At 44.1% G+C, this 21,613-nt stretch overlaps 1 protein-coding gene across 2 annotated transcripts; it reads left to right on the top strand.

Moving 5' to 3' along the window:
* Positions 1 to 914: 914 nt before the first annotated feature.
* LOC116941441 (C-X-C chemokine receptor type 3-like) lies at positions 915 to 17,499 on the top strand. 2 transcript variants are annotated; one of them, XM_076066426.1, is made up of 2 exons: positions 915 to 5,072; positions 12,163 to 17,499. In XM_076066426.1, the coding sequence occupies exon 2, from the start codon at positions 12,171 to 12,173 to the stop codon at positions 13,449 to 13,451; it is 1,281 nt and encodes a 426-aa protein (XP_075922541.1). In that variant the 5' UTR covers positions 915 to 5,072; positions 12,163 to 12,170; the 3' UTR covers positions 13,452 to 17,499. The 2 variants fall into 2 exon arrangements, with proteins under 2 accessions (XP_075922541.1, XP_075922542.1); XM_076066427.1 differs by having other exon boundaries at positions 12,168 to 17,499.
* Positions 17,500 to 21,613: the final 4,114 nt, after the last annotated feature.

A 21,613-nucleotide genomic window follows, 5' to 3' on the forward strand; every position in this document is an offset into this window, starting at 1 on the left:
GCTGATCTGTCTTGACTGACTTTTGAAAATGCGCTGACCGTTATATTCAAAGACATTCTTCTCTCTGTGCAGTGAAGGGGGGGGGGGGGCGTGTGTGTGTGTGTGAGTTTGTGTGTGTGTACAGATGGCTCCTGCGATAACGATCTGTTTGCCCTGGCGTGAAATTCCTCTCTCGTGCTCTGCGGGAGAGACAAAGGTGGTCGGGAGTATCTATCTCTTTATACTTTCGACTTTATATTTCTCAAATACCATTTGGTCCCATGTTCGCCAAGGCTCGTGTTTGTAACTACGTCCTCCCGACACCCCTCTCGGTTTACCGAGGTTCGCATTGTCATGATGGAATTATTAGAAAGAAAAATAATTTTCATCCTGAGTTTAAGAGGTCCGTTTCTTGATTGTTGGAATCCATATCCCTTGGTTCTGTAAGGTTCTATAATGGAATGTCGTGTAAGGTGAACACGTTATTATTAATGTTATATTGCAATTTTCTTTAAAACTTTGTTTGCCTGGTTACCGTGTGTGGGGTGGGGTGTGTTTTCTCATTAAACCCGGCTGGCTTTTCCAGATGGCCCCTTGTGATAAGGTGTAATTCCTGCTTCTCCGTGCTGCGAGAGAGACAAAGGTGGTCGGGGTTGCTTGGGATATTGTTTAAACTCTTTCGTAAGTTTGCCCGTTCGCCTCATTCCTTCTCGATAACCTTTGATGTGGCTCGGTATTCCTGCTTCCAAGTTTGTGATTTAACAGTAAGAGTATTAAAAGGTGAAAATCATTTGATGTCGAATTAATAATTGGATAAGGATTCACTGATGTGTCTGGTGGCCTGTTCTTAATTGGAGTGACCGTTAGGACCGCTAATTTTATCTTATTCTTGTTGTTGCCTTTTAATTTTTTTTACCTGTTGTTTTACTGGCAAATAAGGAAAAAAATATGTATACGATTTACCCTGTTGGCGTCTCCGTGTCTACTCTCTTGGTGTTCTGACCTCGGAGGGACCTTTCCTAAGGGGCCCATCAAACTCTTGTTCATCTGGAGATTTTCGCCGATAGCTGTTACATCCTCGCCTTGAGAGTTTTATTATTTCTTTATTTATTTATGGCCTGTTTATGATCTCCATATGTGTTTGCGTGTTTTTGGGTTTGTGTGTTTTATGCATTATTTCCTTTATTTTTAAAATATATATCGGCAGATATTATTGTTAATATCAATTTTGGAAAAGGCTCATATGCAACACGTCCCCAAATATTAAAATAACTAAGGGGTATCCACAAAGTTGTTCCAATTATGTTCTTATACTTAAACAATCTTGAACTAAGCTTAAATTACTTCAAAGTAAATATATTTGCTGATGATACTCATGCTAGTATCAGATAAATCTCCAAACGAAGTCCACCTCCAAAATATTTTGACTTAATTCAGTATCAAATGTGATCTCTAAAATTGCTAATGAATTCCAAATTGAACAATGATATTTTCTTCAAACAAATCCAGTTTCATTCCCTTCTCCTATTACGGATATCAGAAACAATAATGTTGTAAAAATGGAGTGCTTCAAATACTTGATAAACTTGCATTCCAACCCCATATTGATTAAATCTCAAAGAAAATGAAATAAAGGGTTTTTATACACAAAATCGTTTTCCCAATTGATTGCACCTTCAAATTGTTGAAGCTATCATTCTACTCAAATACTAAACAAACTGGGGTGGGTGACGTCAGCCTTCTGGTGGCCCACCCTGTTACGTCAACGAAGTCTACAAGAAGTACATAACGAATGACATCGCTAAGAAAACCGTATGTCGCTAGTCGACCTCTGGGTTACAGCAGAAAGAACAAGCCTCCTGAGGGCCAGACGAGTCGTTCCATCAGCCCCTCGGTTCGTCTATGCAAAGATCCTTCAGCAAGAAAACATCGACATCCTACCTATCCAGGAGACACGTGGAGGAAAGCAGTTCCGTACGCTTGAACATTCCAGGGTACATCCTCTCTGCTTCCAAGGGCCACGCTAAACACGGTCTGGCTACTTACATCACGCATCACACCAAAGACGCAACAGGAGTTATTCAGACAGACAAGGAATTCACAATTGGAACAATAATCGCTGGTCTGGTCATATACAATGTCAACAAACTGCCAACAACAACCTGGCACCTATCACAATTGCCAGCGGTGCAACATCCCGCAATCTATATAGGAGACTTCAACAGCCATCACGATGTGGGGCTACCCTGGCAAGCGAACAAATTCTTGAATGGGCATCTGCACAAGAGCTCTTCCTAATTTTTGACGCCAAGCAACGAGGCACATTCCACTCTGCATGGTGGAATAAGGAATACAACACATACCTGTGCTTTGTTACACCATGACCAAAGTCCTACCTCGCTTCCCACACAGCCAGCACAAGCCCGTGGTCATCCATGTTGGCCACCAAATCCCAGTAATCACCATGACACCAAGACCCCGCTGGAACTTCAGAAGGGCAAATTGGCCTGATTTTAATGCTGCAGTGGAAAAAAAACATCCACCACAGCTCCACAAACCCTGAAAAGTTCGAGCAGTTCATTATGCTCGTGAAGAAAGCCGCTAGGGATGCGAATCCGTGGGGTGATCGGAGGTCCTAGACGGCCAGCTGGACTGCGGAAAGGGAAAACCTTATCTGAGAACATCAAAGCACTGGTGAGCCAGAGATCGCAACAGCCCTTCTGCAGTCGCTAGATTCTGTCAGACGAGCAAAGTGGGCAGCATCTATGGAGTGTTTTGACTTCACACACTCCAGCAGCAGGGCATGGGGGTTATTGCGGAAGCTCGATGGAGTGGCACTCTCAGAACATCGGACTCCCAAGGCAACTGCTAATGGGATAGCAGCACAGCTTCTCGGCAATGCAAAACAATCGGAAGTCAAACAACAACGCACAGCAAAATAAGCCACAAAAAAAACATTTTCCACCTGACAAAAACTCTCCTCTGTCTGCAGCTGTACTTCCAGAAGAAATAGATGCCGCACTGGTGGTAACAAAGGCAGGTAAAGCCGCATGACCCAGAATTCCTAAAACACCTTGGCAGTAAAGGCAAAACTTTTTTCAAATATCATCAACACCAGCAAGCAACAAAGACTTTCATAATAGAGGATTTTGGGTTAGATCACGTAAATATATAAATGTGTCGTTAAAACCCGCCACCACCCGACACAGACAACTAGTAAGGGTTGTCACGTAAACATAAACATGCCAATTCGTCACTAGTACAGCAAACCGGTGTGTTGGAGAGCCAAGCCACAACATTTACTAGTTGGCTGTGTCGGGTGGTGGCGGGTTTTAACGACACATTTATATATTTACGCGATCTAACCCAAAAACCTCTATTATGGATGATATTGGTCGCGAAAGCCTACATGTTAAACTAACCAAGACTTTGCAGAAAAGCAAAAGTCATTGCTCTCCTCAAGCCAGGAAAACCTGCTGATGACCCGCACAGCTACAAGACTTTGTACAGCCTACAAGCTACTGGATGGCGTGAGTACTGTTATCTCGACTCTCCTCTCTTGGAAGCCACCATACCACCTTAGCAGGCAGGTTTTAGGCCACAACGAAGCTCTTGTGACCAGGTTCTCGCCTTGACATCGCACATCGAAGCTGGCTTTCAGCATAAACAGAAAACAGCGGCTACTTTCATATACTTGTCCTCTGCATACAACACGTGGAAGCTGTGGAATCGTTTTTGCTACGAACACTCACAGAGAATGACTTCTCGTGTGAATAATTGTAGGGAGATGGGTGCTATACAAAGCTGCGAGTGTGGGATAATGAAGAAATCACAATACAGTGCTGCGAATCATATAACCGTGACATACTAGGTCGTGTGAATTATTTATGAATAACCAATACGAGATTTAGTGCAACTTTTGATCCTTGAAATGGGTTAGAGTGATAGGTTGAGGATTTAATGTGAAATAGAAAATCGAACTCTAGATTGGCAAATTTAATTTGCTTGTTTAAATAGTGTGGTGCGAGAGCCGTGTGCAGGCACGTGGGGTGACGACTCCACAATTCTGGGCGTGTTGACCAGATTCCTTATTTTAGACCCCATTCACAACGTCTAACTGCATTCTTATAATCTCCTACGCTAATGAATTTGTTTTATTTTTCAATGTTTAAAAATTCGAACCCATGTATTTTTCCACATTTCTCTTTATTGTCCTTTTATATTTATTTACACATTTCGTTTAACTGTGATAAAGTTAATACAACTTCTTAAACTCGTCACTTTTCCTTGTATTGGTCATGACGCCGGTGACTACAATTTGGCTTCCTTAAACATGTAAACTGACGTGGATAACGAGGGCTTGGGAGGAGCGCAGCTGTGAACAGGGAGAGATGTGTTTGTCTTAAATGACGGGTTGTTAATTCGCTGGAACCGGATGAGGAAAGAGTGAGACTTGAGTGCACCACATGTGTGAACAAATTAGACGTGACTGAGACAGTCTGAGGAGGTGGAGATGAATGTCTTTAAACCTGACAGAGGATCATAAATATTGCAGTTGATGCACGCAGGAGCGAACGTAAAATTTCTCGATCAATCGGTGAAATGAAAAACGGTGCTGATTATAATAATTATTATTGAGTTTCAGTGTTAGTAACAGGGGCGTATGTGTCCTTTATACAATGCACTGAGAGAAACTCGTTGGCTTTCGCAATCGTGAATATCCCACATGATCCGAGTTTGGAAAGAATTAGCACCACGTCCCTGGCTTAGCTGTGTGGTTAACTCAACCATTTTCCCCACACTATTTTTTTAGCTCATACTTTCCGAGTACAGGCACCAGCTGCTACTGGGAATGAAGGTGGCAAGGCAAGATAACTGACCCCGACAGCACAACACTCACCCACCCGCAACTCCCTGCTCCTTCCTCTTCACCTCTCCCCCTCCTCCCCTTCCTTGTGAGAAACATTTCTCTACAGCAGCCGACGTGAGTCACTGCAGACTCGGGGCAGCGAGCTCGGGGAGTGCCTCACTCTGTGCTGTCCCAGCCTCCTCGCTCGCTCACCTGTCTGCCGCTTGGAGCTTTTCTTTGCAAGGTGAGCCGTGGGGGGACGTAGAACTGTAATGAGCAATTCAACCAATGACCTATTGCGTTTCAAGGGTTGCTCATTACATCACTGCCATAACTGTTATGATTCATAATCTTGTTTTGGTCATAATAAAGGTTTTTGGGTTAGATTGGGTAAGTATAAATGTGTCGTAACCCTGCACCACCCGACACAGTCAATTAGTAAGGAGTTTGTCACTTAAACAATACGCCAATTGTTACTTCAGCCTACCGGTGTGTTGGAGAGTAAATCCACAACATTTACAATTTGAGTACGACGTTTCGCTGGTAATTACATCCAGCAGCAGGCGATTTGCCTGAATAGTGAAGCAATCCACCTGCTTCCGGTCTTAAATTGAGCAGACGACATCCTCACTGAACCCAATCAGGTGCAGAGATCAGAGAGGGGGGGAGGGGGTATTGTAATTATATAATATATTAGTAATCAGTTAATTAGTATGTGTTTCCTCTATAAGGAATTGTAATTATAAGATGTATTACTTAATTATACGCTTCCAGGCAGCACTAAGCCTGTAGCTGTCTGATCAGTTACAATTATTTGTATCTCTCAGTTTCACTGGATTCTCGAATTAGTCTTGGCCAGTAATTAGTTTTACACAATACTTTAACGTTATCTTTGGTGTCCTTTTAGTCTTATGCTCATGTTACATCCCGTCTGTCCAATATAGCATCTTCCATATAAGCAATGAATCCGATACACACCTACTGTTGATAACTTAGGAAGTTCATCTTTAGTACAAGATACTCGTTATTGAATCTTGTGTACCATGCCAAATCTTACTTTTCCAAAACTTGAGCTAATTTGGCAGTTACTCCCGTGATATATGGTATTTTGATTGTTTTAATAACCTGACCGCTTTCAGCAGTCTTGTTGTTCGATCTTGGTTTGGCATTCAATGCTGTTAATTTGAGCATTATTATAGCCATTCAATCGTAGCGCTTCTTTAACATGTTTAATCTCTCTCCTCAGACTTTTCACCATCTGACAACTGTTTTAGCCCGATGTATGAGCGTCTTGATGCGAGAGGATTTATGTGCGGGGTGATGATGCGAATCTGCAATCAGATAGGCATCAGTGTGCGTTCCCTTTCGGTAAACAATGTGTTATTTTACCATTTAGGCGATGCCAGAGAAAAATATCCAAGAAAGGGAATGTGTTATTCACCTCCGTTTCCATGGTGAACTAGATGGCCAGGTTTTGTGAATTGAGATGATTTCGAAATTAATTAAGTATATCTTTACCATGTGACCAGACAACCAAAGTGTCATCTACATATCTAAAATAAATAGATGGTTTTAATGTACTTGAAGCAATTGCTCTTGCTTAAAAGTTTACATGGACAGATTCGCTATAGCAGTAGATAAAGGAGAGCCCATTGCTGCTCCTTTCTTTTGTTTAAAGAAATCACCTTTCCATGAGAAATACGTGCTATTTAGACAATGGTCAGATAGTTTTGGAATATCTTTTAGTAAACCTGTCTTATTTGCTAGTGTAGAGTAATTTAAGTGACTCGTTAACTGTAACCTTAGTAAATAAAGAAATTGCATTAAAGCTCACCAGAATATCATTAGGGTTAAGTTTAATATCTTTAATCGCATTCACAAGATGTTTTGAATTTCTTACCGATGTAGGGTAACACCGACTGATAAAAATTGCATATTTTAAAATAATCTACGATCCTTAATTGCATGATATCCTCAAGAACCTGTGTATAACGTGCTTCCATCATATTATTTGGAAAAGCAATGCAATTCGAAATGCCTGCTCTCAATCAATCTTTATTTTAGGGCGAATATAGCCCTCAATAAAGTAGGCATCAGTGCACATTACAATTGGAATGGGAACGGTGCAGGTGGCATGGAGCAACAAGAATGAAAAAATAAACCCGTCACGCCATCAGTGGCTAACACTGACTGAGAAAAGGAAAATTGCAACCGTGCAGAAAATAAAGTGCAACCATGCGTAACGAATAGCTTAAGAAAACCCAGTACCAATGTTAGGTTTGTCATAATCCACCACTTCCATTTATGTTTGTATTGTGAGAGAAAGAGCCAGGATTTTGCACATTGTGACCATATGAGAGGTGTTCTGCCCAGCCAGGTGACTCCCACTCGTTGGTATGTTGAACTTATTTCATAAGGTAGCCACCGTGCTAATCAAAGGTGCGGGGGAAGGACAACAAGTTAAACATGAAAAGCAGTTATAAAGAAATTAGCTTTCAATCTCTATTTAAAAGTGCATAGCTTCAGTGGCTTTCTAATATCAGAAGAAAGAGGATTTCAGACAGCCGCAGAAGTGCATTTGAAAACGTGCGATGTGGTGACCGTCTTTGTTCGATGGCGAGCCAAAAGCTGATGCGAGGATGACCGGAAGTTGCGGTGGTTTATGTTCCTTTCCAAGATCAGCAAAGTATTGTGGTTCACTTGTGGAAAGCAGCTTGTGTATTGAGTGCGACCTGATAATGTATTCGTTCGGCAACTGGAAGCAAATGCAGCTCGGCGAGCACTGAACGGACATGGTCGGATCTTGCAGTACCCGTCGTGACACGTGCCAGATAATTTTGTACATGCTTCAGCTTGGTAATGTGTTTGCCAGACGTCCCGTAGAGTAGTGAGTTGCAACAATTGAGGCTTGTCGATACTATGCTACATTCCACCGTGTTGGCTATGTCCCGACTCATTAGTTATTGAATGTGTTGTAGAGCACTAATATGAAAATGGAAAGTGCTGGCTATATTTTGCACGTGGTAATCACGCAACATATGCTGGTCTATGGTGCCGAGGATTTTAGAAGAGTACAAAACTGAATCCTGGAGTCTACAACTGCCGACACCTGATCTTCCCACAATTTTTTTTCGCCTGAGCCTGGGTACCAACCAGCAGAACCTCGTACTGTGTAGACTTTGGGGAGATTCTCTGAGCATGCTATGAAGCTCATGGCCGTACGGCATCATTTATGCGCTGCGTTGTTGGCCTCTGCACATCCCAGGCGGTGGTACTGCATGCCTGTCATCCAGCACTGTGGATAAAAGGGTTGGAAAATTGCACAAAATACAAATGGTGCAAAAATTACTTACATGGGTATCGAAGCACTGTACCTTGGCTTGCCAGCAGAATACAGTACAGAATAATGCAAACTTATATAATCTGTCCCTTCTGTATGGGACAATGTTACACCCTCGCATGCGTGGGGTTTCTCCAGGTGCTCTGATTTCCTCTCACGTATAAACACTCACTAATTGGCTGAAAACATTTTAATGTATAGAGAATGGCAGAGCAATAGTTGGCACAGACTCATCGCCTTAAAACCTTCTAGCTTGTCTGTGGTTCCTCAGCGATTGAGATTTGGTATAAACGACGCTCTACGGTGTTAATCATGAGATTTTTTAAAAAAATTGTTTAGAAATGAAATTGTTGGCTACTTTAAAGTCGCAAGATGCTTCGGTTGTGGCCCCAAGCATATGAGACTCGCCAGCTGCAGAAGCAGGTGCTGCTGTTCCATGAGCCATGGCCCCAAGTCTGCCATTCATCACCCACAGTAACATCGTTGATGAGTCAATTTGTTGATTAGACTCATATGCTCACAACAAGCAACACGAATGAGTTGCAAAAAACTGGGGGAAGGGGGGGGGGGTACATGTTTTGTTGTTTCTAAATCCCTGGTTCCAGAAAATGAAACAGGCAAATCTAATCTTCATGTGCAAGGACGACCACATCTCTCCTGTTATTTCCTCCTACGTGTAGCTGGGAGACCATGATCCTTGCCAGCAACCACATAGACTGATCATATCTGGATTCAAATTAGCAACATCCATTTCACCTAGATTACGGCATTCATTGTAATTAAGGTCACAACAACATCACGTAAGAGGTGGGCCACCGCGAGAAGTCTCTGGTCTCCCATCCATGAACAATGACCTTCCATCAATGCTTGGTACTAGCACTATTTAACATTGAACATAAGTGACCTGCCATGTACATAAATCTCCCAACTTCATGTGCAGATGACATAGCCGTTTCTGCACAGCTAAGCACGTTATTATTGGAGGCATATTACCGTCTCTGGAAACACCACCTGTAGAATCATGCAGCAAATGCCACCCTTGCTGTGTCTCTGTGTAGTAGCCCATTGCGCTATAACCACACTTCAAGGAATCTAGGGGCTATCATGGATAGAAGCCTCACCTTCACACATGAAAAATCGCCCTGCTACAGAAACAGGAACGACCCGGGGACACCTCAGCTGATGCGCTGCAACCTGCCGCCCTCTCACTGATGATCTACTCAGTGACAGAGTCACTGCACTCCAGCCTGGTCCAGGAACTCATACACAACACTGCCAGATACAATTTAGAAAACGCAATGCGCATCATAACCGGAAACTGAACCTGACACCAGTCCCCTGGCTCCCTGTTCTGGTGAATATTCTATCACCAAATATCTGCAGACATGCAAACTTCAAAGGAGTTTGGACGTTTTCTTGCCAACTACAATAAAAATGTACCTCAGCCGATCCCCCTTCTCCAATCATGCTGTAACATCATTGGAATCTCCTTTGCCAGTAGAAAAATATGATAATTGTTTTTTTACCCTTTTATCTAGCAGCAAACTGACACTTTTTTTACAAGGAGTCATGTTTGCATTGACCGCAATACCTGCGGGTCGGAATGCAAACAAAAAACATAACTCTGATAATGTATGCACTGCCCTTGAAATTGATTGGTCCACACCCGAGACAGCTTTCCTAAGAGCCTAGTCTCACATGGTGTTGGACCAGATGGCGTCATGCTGTAACATCTCAGAATATCACTCAGATCCATAAGAACGCTGGCTAACAATGGTGTAACAATCAATCACTGGTAGAACAATCAATCACATCAGAACATCATCAGGCCAATACGCATATCTTCTTAATAAATAAATAAAAATCAAGAAAAGCCACAGTAATGGCCATGCAACCCAAACTATGGACCATATAGTAAACCACTGTATTGTGCACTACTTCAATGGAAGAATCGAAAAAATATACAAACTCTTTCCTGAAGCTCTCTCATGGCTAGCACACCTCGACATTGGCTCCTGAACATATTGCCATCATATGAAAGAATAGAATAACAGACTGGCCCTACCACCCTGGCTGGATCTCTCCAAAGGAATTGTGTTCGGGTTCGTTCAACAGCATATTAATTATCGTTGTAAAAAAACTTTTTTACGGAAAATAGTGATGCCTTATGCCGTTTAAAAGCAATGACATATTTAGACACTTTTTCTAAGAATTAACAATGTAATTATGCTCTCAGAGGGGAAAGGGCGACGACCACTGCTGAGATGGACCTATGAGATCAGCTCATGTGCGGGAGTGAGGTGTATTGTGGCATCACAAGACCGTCAAGGATAGCAATGGCATGAGGAATTCATCCAGCTGTGGATGAACAATGGCTGATGAATGTTGTAAAGGGGGGTGGGTGCACCCTGTGTTTGTTTATGACTTTACCCTTTAGCCTTTGTTTCTACCGGCTTGATATGGCACTGGCATGTACTGTTATTAGTTCTTCGCTCCTCCGATTAGCGCGGTTGGCTACGTATGGTGCAAATGAAGTTCAACATGAACGCGTTCGCTTTGAAGTTTCCCAGAAACGGGTTGGGGTTTAGACATTCGTGCCGCGGCACCACAGCCACAAGGAGGCGGGCGCGCTCACTTCCTGCCACATGCTTACGTTCACTGTAGCAGGCAGAGATGACCGCAGAGATAGAGGGTGATGAGAGGAGTTGAGCCGAGTTGGGTTTGGGAGCAAGCAGAGGCAGTCTCAAGATTTGCCTGATCACTTCATTCATGAGAACACTGATATTATTTTCTCCGTAGTATTGCTATCTATTCAGTTGATATGCTAATCGCAGATCGTAATTATCCCACTAAAATAGCAATTAGCGTCGTCATAGAGAATATAAATTACACAAACATTTTAAAATAGGTAATACAACAATGAATGTTGAAACCGGTCCAGTTTCCTTGTTTTGACTCACTGCTGCTGAAATTATGCACTCCAAAAAGGCCGTGTGGCTATTGTGTACAAAATACGTTTATTTTGTGTGCAGATGGATATGGGGCCGTCCATAAATGACGTCACGCGATTTTGGCCGATTTTTTACCCCCCTCCCCCCCTCATTACACGGCATCACAAAAAGTCAGACCCCCCTCAAATATGACGTCACAAAGCTCTGCCCCCCCCCCCCAAAACCATATTTCCATTTTGAAAATTAAAACATGCTTCAAATAACTTTTAACTATTGTCATTATAGTGCGTATTTAATGTGGCGCTGCACTCTGATGTTGTAGGAGAAAACACGTATTAAAAAGGCTGGAAAGCTGAAATTTAGCATACAATTCACTTTAAAATATTCAACTTCTAACTAAAACTGCAGATGTTCAGAATATGATATTGAAATTATCTTATAATTATAAAATATTAAAAGTAATTATAACTATTAAAAAAAATACTTGAAACTTTGTAGTAGAACGAAGCAAAATGGAGAGTACAATTACACATATTCATTCCACAGAATGAAAAGCCCTGGTAGAATCATTAAAATAAAGATGTTTAATAACAATCATTAGAAAAATACATTTTGCTTCTCCATCCTCTGGTGATGGAGAAGCAAAATGCTCCTTCATGGAATAAATCAAAAGTGACCTCAGTAAATTTAAATAACCAAATAGTTGATAATGAAAATGTATTTAAAGTTGCGCATTTTGACGTGACGTCACATTTCTCAACCCTCCCCCCTCGTCACACATCGTCACAAATGTCTGACCCCCCTCCCGTCCCCTGTGTGACTTCATTTATGGACGGCCCCTATGTGAAGAAGACCATGATTTTTAATTGTTATTTTCAGATTGCCACAAATGAGCATAATAACATGACAATGGCTTGTCATAATTACAACTTGCTAACCACGCCACTGCTCCCCTCAAACCAGCAAACATGAGTCGCTGTAGGGGGGTTAGAATCCTCTCACACAGTCTGCTCTGCCATCTTCTTGGTCTCGGTCCCTCGCAGCACAGACCATGGACGTAAGCTCAGGCTTCACGACGGCCAACCCGCTCGACTCAAGTTCCGTGTGGGGCCCCACCGACGACTACGAGGATGACAGCGGTGCGCTGTGCTCGGACAGCGCCCAGCGGCTGGGCCAGACCCTGCTGCCCGTGCTCTATTCACTCGTGTTCATCCTGGGCCTTGTGGGCAATGGGTTGGCGTTTCTGGTACTGGTTCGACGGCAGCGTCGCGGCAATGGCAGCGGCACATGGGACACGACGCAAGTCTTCCTGCTCAACCTGGCTGCCGCTGACCTCTTGCTAGTCGCCACGCTGCCGCTCTGGGCACGCCACGCTGCCCGCGAGTGGCCGTTTGGTGAGTGGGCATGCAAGTTGGCCACGGCACTCTACAGCGTCTCCTTCTACTGCGGTGTCTTCGTGCTCACGTGCCTCAGTGTGGACCGCTACCTTGTTGTGGTGCGCGCCACGCGGTGTCGTGGGGTGCGGTGGCGGCGCCGGCGCGCGTGGGTTGCCTGCGCTGGTGCGTGGTCTGCGGCTATGCTGCTCAGCCTCCTGGATGTGCTCTCCAGCCGTGTGCAGCTTCAAGCGGACACCCCCGACTCCGCACCGCGCACAGTTTGTCAGAGCCTCCACGCGGGACCCGGCGGGCATGTTCGCAAGGCGGCGCTCGCCGTCTTTCAAACGGCGGCGTGTTTCCTCCTGCCGTTCGCCATCATGCTCGCCTGCTACATCCGCATTGCGGTCACTCTGGCACACACCAAGAGCCGCGGCTCAAGGCGCAAGGCAGTGCGTGTCATCGTGGCCCTGGTGCTGCTTTTCTTCCTGTGCTGGCTGCCCTACAACGTGGTGCTGTTGGTCGTCGCGCTCGCTGATCTGCGTGGAACGTGGCTCGGCTGTCGCACGCACGAGGCGCTGCTCTATGCCAGGCAGACAACGGAGACGCTTGCCTTCACGCACTGCTGCCTCAACCCGCTGCTCTACGCCTTTGTGGGTGTCCGCTTTCGCGCAGATTTGTATCGCATGCTGGGGGACGTGCGATCGACGCTCTGCTCGTTGCTGACTGGCAGTGGGACAGCTCGCCAGGCTGCCGAGGAGGCCAGCACAGGAACCCAGTCGATGCCCACAAACTCTGGGGACGCTCGCTCACAAGGACATCCACAGCTGGAAAATGCTGGTGTTCCCATAGACACATTACAAGACTTACCTTATTGCCATGCACACAGCCCTGGGTTGCACGTAGAAAGTAGCCACATTTTTTCTGGTGTCTCCACTCACTCGTGGGTTTATTTCTAATTCTGGTGTTGTCCTATATGCCAAGTGCAAAGTTGAACAGATCATGCTGCCAATTATATTATCTTTGTAGAATAGATATAAATCGCGTGATGTACGTGTGTATATGACACCCTCGTTGGCCATCAAGCTGGAGTTTCACGTACATCACAGCTCTTTCTAGAACCGGCATGTCAGCACCAGGCAGTTGTGGTCTTACTGTTGCTGCCTCTGGTCCATGCACTACCAACAACACCGAGATGGAATGATTAACCACAAATTATAATAATAGAATCTGCTGAAGTGCTTTGAAAGCAACGTCCAGATTATACGAGTGTTGCGTTATGATTCTAAACACATTCAGCTGTCCTCCCCGCTGGGTAAATGGCCGGACAAGGGAGGTTCCATGCATGATCTTTGTGAGCAGCTCTAATGGAAGGGCTTCCATCCCTCTCAGTTTCAGTTTATTTTGGTATAGCCCTGTGAGCCATTCGGCTCTTGAACCGGGTGCAACCACAACAAAAAAAACAAAAACACGAACAAGAAAAACATCTATGTGACTGTGCAAACAGAAAATCCATGGAAAAAACAGCAAAAATATTCCTGAAAAAAGCACCATACACCAACGCTTTGTGCAAAAAATCCCAGTGGGATGCAAGTCAAACAACAACAACCACAAAAACTTAGATTAAGGCCATCAGTCTAACTCCGTATTACAACAAAACAAACATGTCCAAACCAAATTTTTTTTCCAAATCACCAAAAAATAAAGCCGTAATTGCAACGTAACAGTGATCACAAGGACTGTGACCGAATTTTTACAATAAACTACATAAATAACATGTAACACCAATTTCTAGAGCCATAGCTGGCTGCATGAGTTACTGCACAACAACAGAAGCATCGGTCGTACTATCAAATTTTTCAATGCACCTTTAAGATCAGCACGCTAAATCAAAATACACATAATACTTTGCAGCGTCATCCGGAGCGAAACATTTTATTTTATTTTACGCCAATGAATAGCAGTGGCAGCTAGGGGTGTACAACTCCTCTAGAGCAGTTTTGAGAGAAGATCTCATTGGTAGCGATTCAAGTTGCAGTTTATTGGCAATAGCATTCCAGACTCTGGGGGCATCAATAGCAAAGGCCCTTCCTCCAGTTTTTGTACGGCAATAGGGAATGTGAAGCTGGTAAATGAGCGAAGACCTGAGGTCAAATTTGTTCTTTGAAACAGAGAGGAGATCCAGCAGGTAGTCTGCGGATTTTTTTGTAAGTACATCGTGAATAAATAAGATCTGGTGTACAAGCCGTCGAACATTAAGAGATGTTAAGTTTGACCCAATGTAGAGATCACAGTGGTGAGTCCTATATGGGCAGTTCAATGTAAATCTTAAGGCCGAGTGATAGACGGAATCAAGCTTCAGTACAGTACTTGGGGCTGATTTATACACGATGTCACAGTAGTCAAGTAGAGGCAGTATGGTAGCTTTTATCAATCCCAAACGGAACATTGGGGGGAAGCAGTGCTTGTGTCGATACAGAAAACCAATTTTTATTTTTGTCTTTTTACCAATATAATCAATGTGATCTTCAAAATTCAGTTTTGAATCCAGGATGACCCCAAGATACTTATAGATCTTGACTTGCTCTATTTGACAATTATTTAAGGAATGTAATTGGGGAAAATAACTTCCTGCTTTAGTCCTGGTGAGAAGCATAGCACATTGGTTTTGGAGATATTCAGGACTAATTTAAGAGCAACTAGCTAATGTTGTAGTTTGTTGAAATCACCCTGTAGCTTAGCAATCACGTCATCTGGAGAGCGGCTAGCAGTAATCAGTATCGTGTCATCTGCAAAAAGATTTACCCTGGAATGATCCAGGTCAGTGCCCAAGTCATTGACATAAAGAGAGAACAAAAGGGGGCCGAGGATGGAACCCTGTGGAACCCCTTTTGTTATCTTAACACTGTTTGACCTCCAACCATCTGTGAATACAGTTTGGGTGCGAAAAAAGAGGTAATTTTGTAACCATTTTACTGCGTTTTCGGAAAAAACGAGGCAACTTAGTTTACTAAGCAGGGTGTTGTGGTCTACTGTATCAAAATCTTTGGACAGGTCTAGAAAAAGACAGGCACAGTACTGCTTATTATCAAGGCTACTGTAAATGTGATTCTCAGAGAGTCTAATGCAGCAGATGTGGTGCTGTATTTTTTTCGGAACCCAGATTGTTTTAGATGTAGTAGATTGTTGGTGGACAGGAAACTGCTAATTTGGTAGGTCAATACTTTTTTAAAAATTTTCATCAACGGGGACAAAATTGAGATAGGTCGGTAGTTATTTGGATCATCTTTAGGGCCCCCTTTGTGAAATGGACGGACATAAGAATGTTCCATTCTAGAGGAACTGATGCTTCTTTGATGGACAGGTTGAAAATATGGGCTATAGGTTTGTATATTAGGTGACCAACAGTTAGTAGAGCAAAGACAGGAATACTATCTGCTCCGGTAGAGGAGGACCCTTTGAGATAGGACAGTTGTTTTAGAACATTACTTTCGTGGATTGGCTGGAAACTAAATTCGTTTAATGTTTGGACAGGGGTGTAGGAATTTGCATGAGCAGGGGTGACTCCCAATACATTATCAAAAAGATTACCAGCTTCAGAAAAATGAAGGTTAAAATTGTCAACAATTTTTTTGGGATCTGAAAAATATTCCCCATTTCGGTTAAGCTCAATGGGCAGATTGTCTGTTTTGGATGCCTTTTCGATACATTTGATTGTTTTCCAGAAAATCCTGACATTTCCATGTCATTCCAGGAGAGTGGAGGAAAAGTAGGCATTTTTTGCATGGCGTATTTTTTTTGACACATCTATTCCTTAAAATCCTGTATTCTAGCCAGTCATTGACCAAATTACTTTTCTGAGCACATGCCCAAGCCTTGTCCCTAGTTTTCATGAGCTTTGTAATCAAAGGATCAAACCATGGTGGGTGGTTACCTTTCGTTTTAAATCTAACCAACGGAGCATGATTGTTAAGAATTTGGAGAAACGTGTACCTGAAGGTCTCCCAAGCCGTCGTCAGGTTGGGGATATCACAGACCTTGTCAATATCCGAGTGAAGCACATCATTAGTAAATGCCTGAGTGCTGAAGTGTCTCATAGAGTGCTTCTCAACCAATTTAGGGGGGGCTTTGGGTCTGGCTGATGATCTCACACCAAAAATAAAGGAGTGATCACTAAGGTTATTACCCAGAACACCAGTCAGTGTGAAATTGTGAGGAGCATTTATCAATAGGACATCAAGCAGAGATGAATGTCCCGGATTTTTTAGGTTGGGTCTTGTGGGGACATTTATTAATTGAAACAGGTTAAATTCATCTGTAAAATTTGTGGCCACGGCTGGGGGTTTAGCCAATTCCAATTTAGATCACCCAATAAAACTATTTCACCTTTAGGGAGGCCCCCAAAAAGCTCTCTCAGTGCAGATGCAGCTTCAACATCCTTCCCACTAGGTGGTCTATAGCAGCACACTACCAATATCTGTTGATTTTTTTGGAACAGTTATTCTGAGAGCCAAACCTTCAAAGCAACATTTTTTAAAGAAGGAGTGAGCTGGTGATCATGCAATAGTTTTACGAACATAGATGGCAATTCCACCTCCTTAAGATCCTCGGTCAAGCCGAAAAAGGTTATAGTTGTCTATCGTAATCTTTAGTCATTGACGGCAGGAGTGAGAAATGTTTCTGTTGGTCAAAAAATGTCTGGGTCAAGATTTGCCACTTCTAGTTTTAGTTGACTTAATTTAATCACAAGCCCTCTGATATTGACATGTAGAACACCAACACCTTTCCTGCCAGAAAAATCTACAGAATTATACGAGTTCTTTATATTTGGGCCAGGATGAAGCACAATACCACCCAGAAATAAGAAAAGTAGAATAGTTTGCACAAGTATTTTCTGTGAATGGATGAAGAGCGGTGAAACAGGAGGGGGAAGTGGACTCAACGAATACACATTACATAGACGATAAGAACACGTTGAACCGAATAAATTTACCTCCTTAAACACAAGTGATACATCATGGGACCTCCTTTGCCAGTACCAAAATATGAGAATAGGTATTCCTCTTTTTTCCGGCAACAAAACAGGTGTTGATTGGTCCACACCAATCAATTTCAAAGATAATGCATATGCTATCAGAGTATGTTTTTTGTTTGCATTCTGACCACAAGTATTGTGGTTAATACACACATGATTCCTTGTAAAAGGTTTCAGTTTGTTTTTTTAACATCTTAACACCTATATTCTTGGTTCTTTCGGTAAAGTCACGTAGAAGTGAAACAATAAAATAATAAAAATATAAAACAATAAAATTATCACGACGTTTCGACTGCAACACAAGCAATCATCATCAGGTGTGGAAACCACAGCAATAAATTTTTCTTGCTGTGGTTTTCACACCTGAATTTTATTGTTTTATATTTTTATTATTTTATTGTTTCCCTTCTACGTGACTTTACCGAAAGAACCAATAATATGAATCCCTGCAGTCACAAAAGCTTTAAATCAAAATCTTAACACCTGTTTTGTTGCCAAAAAAGGGGAAAATCTATTCTCACAAGTGGTACATTCCAATAATAACGAAAAGTTTGATGCCTGGAAGTACCATTAGTTAAAAGGGGGGGGGTGGGGGGGAGTGATATCTACCGGCAAACGATAGTAATGTATAAGCTGCAATGCTACCAATCCCTCCCCCACCCCCATCTTAACCGTAGATGGTACGTTTCAGTAATAGGCAGAGTTAAAACTGAGATGCTGGAATATACCATTAATAGAGGAGGAGGGGGTCTAAAGTGGAATAAACCAACACAAAAAATGCAGTGGGTAATTGTGGTTCTCAGCGCTTAAAAGGCAAGGAACCTTCTCGAGCAATTTACACCCCTCCCCCCCCCACCACCTTAATCACAAGTGGTCCATTCCAATAATTGGCAGTTACGGCTTGACAATTTAGCTCGCTGCTGCAGAGCTTCGTTGTTGCGGAGCTGGCTGCTACTGAGCTGGCAGCCAGCTCTGCAGCAGCCAGCATCGCAGCAGGAGCGAGCTCCGCACCCTCACGCGTTGGCACGGCCATCTTTTGGATCGCTAACACGGCTGCTTTTGTCAAACATGGACATGCAACCACCGGCATGGCTGCATCGACTTGCTTATCTCTCATTGACTTTTCCATGCTAATCTCATTAACTTTACTCATTAACTTTAACATGCTATTCTTTGTTGCACATAGACTGACATTAACTTATATTCTTAGTTTTTTCGGTAACGTCACGTTGAAGAGAAACAACAAAATAATATTATTATATATTTTATTATATATTATATATATTTTATTATTTTGTTGTATCTCATCAACGTGACTTTACCGAAAAAACTAAGAATATGAATTACTGCAGTCACGAAAGCTTTAAATCAAAATTTGACATTAACTTGCTAATTTTTTTTAAAATGAACTTTTACATGCTTCTCTCATCAAAATACGTATGCTAATCCTACATGCTAATCTGAGCTCTTATGAGCTATGGAAGCTCATTAACTTTGCACTATAATCCAACATGCTAATTTAAGTTAATTTCATTTAACATGTCACGCTATTTATTACCTTTACACTATAATACCCCATTAACACTATTTCGGATACCTTTATTCTCAAAACTTATATCCTGGTAACAGCTTCTCTTCACAAGGCAGCAGACATCGCAGCTATCGCGATTTTCACCTGAAGACGAACGCTTGTGTTGCGTTCGAAACGTTGTGATTTATTTTATTTTATTTCTACCAACGTGACTTTACCGAAAGAACCAAAAAGTATGGATTCTTGCAGTCACGAAGGCTTCAAATCAAGACCGCTGGGATGTGCCATTCGCAAGATAAGGGGGTGAGATGTTAGGCGTTAAACTCAACCAATACGCGTTATCAGGCGACCTGACAGCCTAAATACGGGAGATACCAATTTACCCCCCCCCAACAATCACAAGTGGTACATTCCACCCATAGGCACAGTCAATCTTAAACGCTGGGATGTACCATTTGCAAGACGGTCGGCGGGGGCGCAGTGATGGCATGCGGGGGCGAAGGTGATTTAATAATCTCTAAAACAAGCAAAGAGCAACAATTCCCCCACCTTAAAAGGTGAATGGCACATTCCAAAAATGGCATAACTCTTAGTGTTAATGGCCACAATATCATCGCACATGGCATTGTCTTAGAGAGGCACGGTACACATCTTACACGCTGCAAGATAGCAAAGAGAAAGGTGCCCCAGGTAGACCACAGGCTGACTCACTCACTCGCACGCTGGCACACTCACTCGCACGCTGGCACACTCCCTTACTCGCTGACTCACTTCCACGTTGATACACTCATTCGCTGGCACACGCCCTCACTCGCTGAATCACTCCCACGCTGGCAGACTGACTCACTCGCTGACTCACTTGCACGCTGGCACAGTCACTCGCTGACTCACTCACTCGCTGACTCACACACACAACAACAACTTCCATTCGCCACTAAGTGACGATGACGTCACCACGACGCTTGTGCCAGGCCATGTGCACCTTGAGGCCACGTGAAGTGTCGAACGACTGCTGGCAGGAGGTCACGGGGCAGACCCAGGTGCCACGGGTCGACTGACTGAGATGACTGAGATGACTGGCTGATGCATCACCTGTGCTCCCTACTGTGCCAACCTGCTGTGCTTTAGCCACCCGGCGTTCCCCTCGTTGTTAGCGTCGCTCCTCCGCCCTCCGTTGTTGTTGGAGGGCGACTGCCTCCAACTGCCCAGTAGCAGCGTCCTTCACGAGCCTCCTCCACAGAGGCCGATCTTGACACCGCTGGTACCAGTCATCGGCAAGTCCACTCAGCTCCACATCCTCCTGTACCACATCACTCCATCTCTTATCTAGCCCGTGCCGCGCCCGTTTAGCCCCCTCGATCACTGACTCACACACAACAACCGCCATTCGCCACTAAGTGGCGGTGACATCACCACGACGCTTGTGCCAGGCTATGTGCACCCTGAGGCCACGTGAAGTGTCGAACGCCCGCTGGCAGGTCACGCGGCAGACCCAGGTGCTACGGGTCGACTGACTGAGATGACTGGCTGATACACCGCCTGTGCCCCCTACTGTGCCAACCTGCTGTGCTTTAGCCACCCGGCGCTCCGCTCGTTGTTCTGAGCGTCGCTCCTCCACCCTCCGTTGTTGTTGGAGGGCGACTACCTCCAACTGCCCAGTAGCATCCTTCACGAGCCTCCTCCACAGAGGCCGATCTTGACACCGCTGGTACCAGTCATCGGCAAGTCCACTCAGCTCCACGTCCTCCTGTACCACATCACTCCATCTCTTCTCTAGCCCGTGCGCGCCCGCTTAGCCCCCTCAATCCGGCCGAACAAAAGCTGTTTCGGCATGCGGTGGCTGGGCATGCGGGCTACATGACCCAGCCATCGCAGCCTTGCCCGCCGGAGGAGCTCACCGATGGGACATTGCCCAGATCTTTCAAGGATTTGTGAGCTCCTCACACAATCCAGTCTGGTTAAACCCAGGATGGATCGTAGGCAGGCCAGCCTAAATGTTTCTAACCGGCGAAGATATTCCATTAGGGGGGTCCACGTTTCGCAAGCGTAGAGAAGGGAGGGAATGACCGTGGCCGAGAAGACCTGAAGCTTAGTGCGGGGCGACAGACCAGGTAGCTTCCACACAGCGTTACGCAACCGATGAAAAGATATTGCCGCTCGACTGATTCGGAGTGAGACCTCTGCTGTTAAACTGGAGCCAGTCATAAGCACACTGCCCAGGTATGGGAAACTCTCTACTCTCTCCACAACTGCCCCATCACCGATTGGGAGTTGTGGGGGTGGAGTGTCCGATGGTACAAAATACCCAGGCAGGTGCTTAGTTTTGGTGGGGCTGATGGTAAGGCCCCACCTCTTAGTGGCACGCTCCAGTCTCAGCAGCAGCGTCTCCAACTCCTCCTCTGACTGAGCAGCTATTGCCAAATCATCAGTATACATAACGTGGTTGAGCAATAGGGAGCCATCCCTTGACCGCACCCGGGCATCGATCAGCCTCCCATTATATCTGTACCATATGGAGATTCCCCCGGTACAGCTATTGAAGGCTTCACGAACTA

Source organism: Petromyzon marinus, chromosome 11 (assembly GCF_048934315.1).
Source record: "Petromyzon marinus isolate PM22_M1 ecotype Great Lakes invasive population chromosome 11, UKy_Petmar_22M1.pri1.0, whole genome shotgun sequence".
Taxonomy (NCBI): Eukaryota; Metazoa; Chordata; class Hyperoartia; order Petromyzontiformes; family Petromyzontidae; genus Petromyzon; species Petromyzon marinus.